At 31.7% G+C, this 10,238-nt stretch overlaps 1 protein-coding gene across 1 annotated transcript; it reads right to left on the bottom strand.

Annotated features, from left to right (window-relative positions):
* Positions 1-2,382: 2,382 nt before the first annotated feature.
* LOC143049165 (complement C1q tumor necrosis factor-related protein 3-like) lies at positions 2,383-4,828 on the bottom strand. The gene is made up of 3 exons (XM_076222903.1): positions 4,646-4,828; positions 4,113-4,211; positions 2,383-2,913 (listed from the first exon to the last, which is right to left on the bottom strand). The coding sequence occupies exons 1-3, from the start codon at positions 4,650-4,652 to the stop codon at positions 2,504-2,506; spliced, it is 516 nt and encodes a 171-aa protein (XP_076079018.1). The 5' UTR covers positions 4,653-4,828; the 3' UTR covers positions 2,383-2,503.
* Positions 4,829-10,238: the final 5,410 nt, after the last annotated feature.

Raw genomic sequence — 10,238 nt, 5'->3', positions numbered from 1 at the left:
ACTGTTGCCTTTATTTAAAACCGTTCGCTCATTAAAGACCAAGCCATCTATAGTCAGGTGTTTTAGGATTAACTCATCAATGAAGTGTCCGGTTATGATCATTGATCTGGTTAAAATATGTACATGTACAGACTATGTGATTATTGTCAAAATAAATAAGGAGACACAGCTATGTATTTCCTTATAAAGCGGAGTTTAAAAACATGTAAAATTGTCACATTTTGGAACTTTTTGGATATGAAAGTGAAACTATGAGAGCAGTTACACAATTTGCAGGTATTAAATTAGTGTTATTGATATACAAGAAATTTCTTGGTATTCCCCGACAGAACATTATACAGATAAAAGAAGAAGTGTACTAAACAACAGAAGTATTTTCATTTACCTGTGAATACTATGACGTGATTTTTTTTCAAATTGATATTTTCTGAAGTTGTTGAACATTTCACAGTAGTATAATAGTTTTACTTTTATTATGTATCTATGATTGTTATTAACTTTGTATTTACATTGTATTATAGATCAAATTAATTCGTTCATTGTGTGTTAATTTGTGTTACTACGTTTTTTAATTGACATTTTATAGTGTGTCTTTCTATGTTGTGAAGTTACACTATTGTTTAAGATAAGGTAGACGGTTTGGTTCCATTAAAACGTTTAATCCCTCTGCAATTGTTTGCACCTGTCCTAAGTCAGTAATCTGATGTTCAGTAGTTGTCGTTTGTTTAGGAGGTTCATAAAAGTTTCACGTTTTTTATATAAATTAGACCGTTGGTTTTCCCGTTTGAATGGTTTTACACCAGTAATTTTCTGTGTCCCTTTATAGCTTGCTTGTTCGGTGTGAGCCAAGGCTCCGTGTTGAATACCGTACCTTGACCTTCAATGCATGATGGTTTACTTTTAAAAATTGTTACTTGGATGGAGAGTTGTCACATTGGCACTTATATCAGGTCTTCCTATATCTACAAGATCTATGTCGTTATTCTAGAATGTTTTAAAATACCCCCTTTCTTCCTTTCAGAACTGTTTCTGCCTTTCATAGACGGATTTGATTTGTGGGGAAAATTTGGTTGATTATTTAGCGAATCACAGAGGGAGGACTGGCGCCAACCTTCTCATATGCAGTTATTTTTCCCCTTAATGAACATTTCTGGATCCACCACTACTAATATTCCTTATGCTTTATTTAAATCTTAAAACTTGTCTGTCCCATATCGTGCACTAAGGTTTTTTTTGTCTGTTTGTTGACACTGATAGGTTATTCGAAGTCAGTCATACTAATTATAACGGTAATCATCCTTATCACATACATTTTCAAAAGACAGTGTTTATGCAAATTGAAACTTAAGCTCCGCCTAATCAGTTAAAAACACATAAGTAATATAGAAAAATAATATTGAAAATTAATTTCAAGAAAACCTTTCACATAAAACCGAAAAGAACTTTTTATTTATTTATTTGTAAACTTGAAGGCACAACTTATAACCCTTTTTATCGAGCAGAGTATTAACAAAATATATATTTCTGAAATAAACGAAAAGTTAGTCATATGACATCAGAACAGACATTTGAAACCGGAGGTTATCATTTTTGTTACTTTATGTTGTTTAGGGTCGAACGACTTTAAGTTGTTGGAAAATAACAATTGGGTTTTGTTTTATTTGATCTTATTATCATTAAACTTCAGTATGTATTTTTGTTTATTTAAAACAGAATGAATGGTTTAAAAGAATGTTAACCTGATACTTTATTTTGCTACATATTCCCGTACTTTCGGGAAAATAAATGACCTTAAGAAACAATTTCTATATCACATTTTCAGTCATTCGTTGTTCGGTTGGCAAGTTTTAACTGGTAATTCGTGTTTATTCTGAGATATGCGTATAGCTAAAAACAGAGAAATGAGAATAAAAATAACTATGGTTATGAATTTGAATTTCTAAATAATATATTGTATACTTATTGACTGGGTATAAGTGGAAGATAAAGTTTATTGCCCCAGAGGTGCGACTATTGTCCTCAAACGAATATCCAGTCAGTAGGTGTTTTATTATAACGAAAAAGACAACAGACAATAACTCAAATATCGTAATGTATTAAGCATAAAAACCAACCATAACGTTTACTTCATAAATGTTCTGAAATGATTAGGCCACATTTTGCACTGACGTCCACCTTAGACGTAAAAAATAGGTAAAAAGCGACGTCGTTACTCCCGCTGCATTAGACATATAATGACGTTTGCTGTCAAATAGTTTCATCGAGGTCCAATAGTTGGAAACTATTTACCGGCCCAATAGTTCAACGCTTGCATTTGAAAAAAATAGTCAAAATATTGTGGACTTGCTTTATATAGAAAATGATAACTGAGGAATAATCAAATAAAATTTGATAATTTTATTAAGCTACTACACAATATAACCAAATGATTGCAAAAACACACATTCCAATGAAAGTTTCAAAAATAAGCATATGTTAAATAAAAGAAGAGTACGAACAAGATTTACTTAATAGTATATCCAGAAAAGTTAATGTATGCATTGCCATCACTGTAGATTGTTTCACTATTACCTGCCACGATGCATATTTCATCTCCCTTTTGTATACTTAATACAGCATTTAATATACCAGTCTTACGACCGTCACCGGTTACCCAACTTCCTGATTTGGACTGTCCATTGTGTAAAAGTCGTACATATAACTGGTTCCCATTTCTTGACATTGCAACGGCAGACAAGTGATAAAGTCCTGCACGCGGAGCTGTAAATATCCCAGTACTTGGTTGATATCCATTCCCTACATTGGTCCAGATTTTATCAAATACGACTTTTGTTCCGTTCACTAAACTTTGTGAACGTGTACGGTAAGCTACGAAAGCAACCGGGTCTGGTGTTTTTACCATTTCTTCAATACCTAAATAAACACCTTAAACATTCAATGATATGATATGATAAATGTCATTTTATGACGATCAAATGTGTGGATTATCCGCCTAAGAATTGTATCTAATATTGAATTAAAGTGATACTCTTATTCAAAGTAAATAATCGCTCCTGAAATGCATGGCAATTAATTATATTTCGTATTTGTTTGCATGTTTTAATAGTTTTTGGTTTAATTTCTTTTTGATGATTTTTATGATGTCAACCTCGATAGGTTGGAATTCTGCAGATAGAGAAAATGCAATTTCCCATAGGAACTCCCTTTGTAGCTAAAACTGTGCTTCTTTTCTTTGAAGTTCCCTGAAAAGTTATATATCAGAACGGAAAGTTTATATGCACCACTATTTTATTCAAATGTCAAAATATAAGGTTTTGCGGCATATTTTCAACATTTCTACATGTATGCCCAGAATGTTCTAAGGGTTCAAACTGTATACTAAAATTCTATACTACCCCTACCGCTTCTTAATGACCACCTAAGAATTAAGTTTTATGCGATGCCAAGTTTTTCTATACTGGTAACATTCCAAAGTTATGTCTCTATGAGATGAAACACATAGATCATATCTGGGAACCAGTACCTTAACAAATTAACATATTTATGAATATTATATAGTTCCCCAAAGGAAGAATTTGAAACACAAACTGACCCAATTTATTTATGCTTCTATTTCCGATCATTTATTCAACCAAGAAATCAAAGTTGAGTAGTCGAAATCATCCCTTTGTTAAATTCACAAACTCCATCACGAGTTGGTTGACCGTTTTGAAATATCTGTTTCACAAATGACAAATATGCTCCAGTACTTGTAACTATAATTTTGTCCTCTTTTCCCAAATTTGTCCCACTGAATCTGACTTATCACCGGGTTAATACTTTAGTAAGCAACACGACGGATGCCACACGTGGAACGGGATCTGCTTACCCATCATGAGCACATGAGATTGACCCCAATATTTAGTGTGGTTCGTGTTGCTTATCTTCAGATGTTGTGTTTTGTGTACTGTTGCTGTCGGTTTTATATTTTTTTTAGCCATAACGTTTTCTGTATGTTTTCGACGATTGAGTTTTACTTTTCCTTCGGTATCTTTCGCTCTCCGCGTTACGTTCACTGAGTTGAAAAAGTGCGTAATTTTGCATAATGCATGATTAATATTAAAAATACTTACTCTTTACTTCATTGACCAATGCCTTAATCTCTGCCGCGGAAATGTTTTGTTTTGTCTTTAGAAAGACATAGTTGGTTTCCATTTTTAGTTCTAGTCCAGCTGAAAAAAGGTATTAAAGGAAATACGGAGATATAGCTGGTGTGCAAAATTAGAAATTAATCAAATCTTTACTGTTTTTTACGGGTTATCTAATTTTAGAATTGATTATTCGAATATACCAGATGACTTGGAGTTGGTAATTCGCTTAAGTTTACCTTTATTATGATATTCATTCTTTGTTTTATAAGAATCAATGGTTTCTCAAGACGACATGTACAAAAGGCTTTACTTCAACTTTTTAACTGTATAAACTCTTGCAGCAAATGTCATTAGAGAAATGAAACATATAACAAATTTATCAAAATTGTTTAATTTAGTAATACAAATTTAATGTTGACATCTGATACGCTTTTACCATGTCTACGATATTATTGTATGGATAAAACAATAGATAATCATGCATAATGATTAAAGAGTTATTGATTATAACTTACCATACATAAAAAAATATACAACAGACAAAATCAAACCGATGGACAGCACCGATACTATCAGTAAAGGTATAAGCACAACTTTTAACCATTGTGTCAACGACAGATTTAACACAAGATCCTTCTTCGTGTTCCTATGAGCCGTTTCAATTTGATCGTAAAAGTGTTCTTCGCATCTTGTATCCTCATAATCCATTTCTATTCTAGAGAAAGCTACTTTTTTTATCCAATCTTCTAGTACTCAAGTTATAAACTAAGCCTTCCAAAAATTTACAGTTTCATAACGGAAGTATTACATGTAAACCAATAAACACGGACCATTTACATTAGGTGTAAAAGTGTTTTATTCCGCTTGAATTAAATTTACAGAAGCAATAAGGAGTTACATGTACACAAATGAACACGTGACCATTTACATTTAAGAACACTATTATTCATATATTGTAAGGAGAGGAATTTGTATTACGGGACTTGTCACTTGTTTTCCAGTCCATGTATTGTATTGATTTGTTTCTATATAAAATATTGTTTACACTATACATCGTACCAATGTTTCTATTAGAATATAACGTCATTGATCAATCAATACTTTATAACCGAAGCGATTAAAATTGTTCGTCTAAATGATTAACCTTTTTCTTCCCTATGATTGGCCGCATTCTGTAATTATGTTTACACTGTTGATATTTTGTATCTATATGACGTCATGACACAATAAACAAAAAATATAGTATTATTGCCAATAAGACAACTATCTACCAAAAACCAACTGCCATAGTTTATAGCTATACCCATATTCAGTCTTTCTATCAAATCTTTGCCTATAGTACAGATATTGTCTTCAGTTTAATTTTAAAGAAACAAGTTTTATCTTGTTTGTATACAATTTCCCGTCTTTTTTACTGATCTTCCTCTTGGTAATAAATGTGCGGAGATAAATATACGTCTTTAAAATACATATTGTTTGACATTTATGACTGTTTAAACTGCCTTTAACTTGTAGGAAAGAATTGTTCATATACACGTTAAAAAGAACAGATACGAGATGTATTTTCAAATGAGCCTTCATCATGTTTCTTTGATAAAAATTGTTTCTCCGTATGGTCTCTATGAGCAGGTGATAAGTTTGCCCTACACGAACCAGTTAACCGTCCTATAAAACTACCAACAATACGTGAACAGGAGAATAAGCTCAACAAAATATAGCTGATTGTACAGCAGGATTCAGTATCCACCAGCAACTATTAATGAGCGATTCTTTTAAAGAAATGGAGGATAAAGGAGGAAAGTACAGACAACGTTAAACAAAATGTAATTCTGAATTAGCATAGACTATTAGTGTGCTGGTATTAGACCTATGATGCATGCACACATTCAGACCCTTGCCTATATCTAGAGCATATGTCGTAAAGTATAATAGTAATACACATTATTAGAAAAAAAACTTGCACAACTAAAAGAAAGATGACAAACAAGATTGGAAAAAACTAACAGAGGTCATAAATTTTGATGAACGATTGATTTTTAGTTTCTAAACGTCAAGTGTTATATAATTTGAATGGCAGAGCAGAACTTCTTACTGATGTAAGACAAGCTAAGATATCCACATTTATTGACTTACTATTACCGCTCAAAAAACCCTAAATATTTAGTATAGATGAATTGATTTGATACTGAAAAACTATCTACATTTCAACAAGATACATTGAAGTGAAATATGATACTAATAAACATTCATTTCAAATAAAATGCATTATGTAAATGAAGTTAACTGATTTTGTTTTATATTGGTAACAATCCATTTTTTTCAAGCCAAATCCTCAAATTTGAGTAATAACATGAGCAACAGGACGGGCGCCACATCTTAAGCAGGATCTGTCTACCCGTCCGGAGCACCTGTGATAGCCCCTGATTTTGTTGGGTTCATGTTCTTTAGTCTGTAGTTAACTATGTTGTGTCTTTTGTACTATTATGTGTCTATTTATCTTTTAAATTTTTTAGCCATGACGTTGTCAGTTTGACTGCATGTCCCTCTGCTATCTTTTGCCCTACTTTTACAGCGGATACTTTTACAATAAAATTAAATGTCTTACTCTTAAATACGACTTTAAAAAACACTTCTGTAAGATCCTTTTTTAACACACTTTATTTTGTTCCGTCTTTTTATATATATATTTTTAATTATTTTCTCAAAAAAGGCAGATAAGTTGCCAGGTCCTCATTGAAAAATATCTCGTCCGGTTTAAAAAAAAAAAGGTTATTTGAAACTGATTTCCAAAATGAATAATTTCTTTATACTTTTGCAACAAATCAGGCCACCGTTTTACAAAGCCTTCTTACCCTACGATCATCGTATCGGTTTACGTGTGGTTCTACGTTCCCGTTACGTGTGTTTCACAAAGGCATCTTAAAGGACTACTAAGTTCATCGCAAGTTACGTACTGTGTATCATCGTAAGTGTGGCGTAAAACGTAAAAGTGCTTTCTTTCACGTCCGCACTTCTATCAAGTACGGCATGCCAAATAAACATTTTAAATAATTATTATGGATGATAAGTTGCTGCATCAGGTCTATAAAATGTCACTTCCAGATTTAAAATATAGGTTACTACACACTAGTACAAAAATTTAGTTTCTAGGTTCGTTTGAATTCAATTGTGCAACGAATAGTTAATTCCGGCTGACAATTGTAAGGTCATATATCTTCCAACAATATACAAAAGACACTTGGGGTTTATCGTGTATAAAAAAACAAATGCCAAAATCTAGAATGTCAAATTTATCTTTGCCTACAACTCAATTGTAAGATCAGAAAGCAAGGACCTTATATCTAAAAACCTTAAAATTGCCATATATTGTATGTGAGTAAAATTACATGCATCTTTTTTTGGGCATTGTAGGGGTGACAACTCGTATTAAAAGTCACCATACCCTTCGAACAAACAAAAACATCCTGTTACAGTATGTTGTCACTAGCAATTGAGTGAAAAAAAATTGTTGATGCATATTTCTGTTTTTTTATGAGTAGCATTTAAAAGGAAATAAATTAAAAGATGACCCTTACCTTTCACCTTGACCTTGTTTTCTTTTTAGTGGATACAGGACCTCAAATCCTAAGAACCTATGTCTCTATCACTTATGTTTAATGAAATACTATTACTTTTCACTTATGTCAAATACATCAAGGGTAAGGATTCTCTGATGAAATCTTCAGATCTCTTCGATCAAAATTATTCTGAACAACCATAGGATATAACGAGCAAAATGGTTTTGTGAGCTTATAAAGCTACTGTATGACTACAAAAACAAATTCAGAAATACAGAAGGTGGTTTCGAAGGATCCAACATTGAATAGAGGGAATCCAGCCAAACTTCATAATTTTTTACATGAAAACAAACGATACCTTTAATAGAAAGAATATTTGGTTTCAATTTTTGATTAGCATTATTGCGTAATTTATTTCATAATCAATGTTGTTTTAAATTTTTAATCATAAAAGTACAGACAGGGAAACAATAATTTAATTGTACAATTACGTTCTTTTAGCGCTAACTGCAATTATAAATGTACAGTGCTTCATGTGATTGCAATTTGTAATCAATAATGATGTCTGTAAAAGGTTCTATAATTCCATTGAGACATACACCAAACAGTGAAGGATATTACAATAAGTCAGAAAGTCAAGGTTAAAATCTACAATGAGAGAATAAAGCAATAACTCATCTGACATTAACCTTAAATTTCAAATCATCCATTCATCTTCACGTTGAAATATACATTTAATTGATACATTCTACTACACTTACCATCATCTTGGTGTAGTTTTTGTGAAATAATCAAGAATTGTCTAAATATATTGCCGAAATTTAATCAATAAAACTTACTTTAATTAAATCAAATTTGAACAGTAATAACTGTCCTTTCTTTGATTTAGATTTTTCGGTTTTACACGGCAAACTCCTAACTAACATTTACGGCAAAAGGAACGATTGTTCGTTCACTATCGTTAATTTTTCGTATTTTGATGGTGATGTTACTTCGGCACCAACTTACGGTGTTCATATTTCATAACTCGTTCAATATGCCCGTGTCTTTTAGGACGTTTTTAATTTTAATGAACGTAATATATATCATGTATATGTATTAATAGGTCATGTTTTACTCTGTCTGTTTATAATGTCTATACACTGCATCTATTGGATGTGTACTGATTAATAGTTTTGTCTGCGATACATGAGTTTTTATAAGTTGTTACACAAACCTCGTCATGTTCAACGAATCATTTTTGTTTTTAAAAAGTCATACATTTGTGTTAATATATCATATGTTCTATAAACATTATCCGGAATGGGTTATTTTAATTTGAAATTAGAAAAAAACTGGGAGAAGTATAGCCATCTTAGCCCAAATAATTAATTAAGAACGGCGTATTTCTTTATATATTATTCGGCTGTATTTCAAATGGGCATTTCCTTGCTCTGTTAAAGACCCATTGGTGGCCGTCGTTTTTTTTCTGCTCTTTGGTCGTGTTGTTTCTCTGAATTTTATGTTTAGATTGTAGTAAATAAAGATTGGTACTGTACTAGTAAACAAGTTTTTATCTTTCAAACTAAATATTTTATAAAATCAAAGTAGAGAAGTAAGATTTTTATGTTACATGACTGTAAATTAAACAAAAGTATTGTCACTTCCTCCACGAAATGTCATCGATGTTTTGTACGTGTTATAAAATTCATATTATCATTTTAATCTATTGTTTCATTTCAGAAATGGAATTTGTTACTTATTATGAAAGATGATTATATGAAGCAACGAACTCCATGGTTCTGTTATAACATTTACATACATATTTGACCACCTGTATGATTTAACGAGACTCATTATATATTTTTAGCGTCATTTTTTATTAATGTTACTTTTTGGAGAGTTAATGTGAACACATTTCATTAGAGCTATGGTCTCGACATGGAATACGTGAATCAATTCAGTCAAGAAAATTAACGGCAGAACTTATAACAAAGCAGTATACGAAAATCAAATATGACAAATATGAACCAACGACAACCTTTCTGTGTACATGCTATATTGTCATGGTTTGTATTTCATGGCTTGATTTATTCTATTGATATATTCAGATAATGCTAGTTGAACAACTGCTGTCACATATTTTTGGACGTCATTACTTGGTTTAAAATCATCTATTAATTTGGGACAAATGACTGGTGCATTAATCATTTAAACAGATTTTAAGACTAGCAAACTTGTGTCAGTTCCAAATGAACGATTAACACATACACATATAGCCACAAATATAGAGCAACACAAATATCATGAAAAAGAAAATAGGAGTATGTCTACCGAGTAGACACACAACGGGTGCACCCACACCTATATCCGCCTTTGGCTCTAATTATAGATTAACTAATGATATCTCTTAAGGGGGTTCGCGGGTCTAAATCATTTATATAGGATTTCTCTATATTTTTCTATAAATGAACTTTATCTTATAGTAAATAGAAAATTAAAATAAAAAAGTGGGGTCACCGTTCATTTGCGCTCACAATCTGCCTTCGAAAGAAGCATACATTTTTGTAAA

Source organism: Mytilus galloprovincialis, chromosome 10 (genome assembly GCF_965363235.1).
Source record: "Mytilus galloprovincialis chromosome 10, xbMytGall1.hap1.1, whole genome shotgun sequence".
Lineage (NCBI taxonomy): Eukaryota > Metazoa > Mollusca > Bivalvia > Mytilida > Mytilidae > Mytilus > Mytilus galloprovincialis.
Note: the sequence above shows the minus strand (reverse complement) of the source record. Positions and strands in the feature narration are given on the sequence as shown.

What these genes read in the sequence shown, in the direction of transcription:
- LOC143049165 (XM_076222903.1), bottom strand. An exon ending in ATTGGTCAATGAAGTAAAGA is followed by an intron (nt 2,914 to 4,112) that starts GTAAGTATTTTT and finishes GTGTTTATTTAG; the next exon opens with GTATTGAAGAAATGGTAAAA.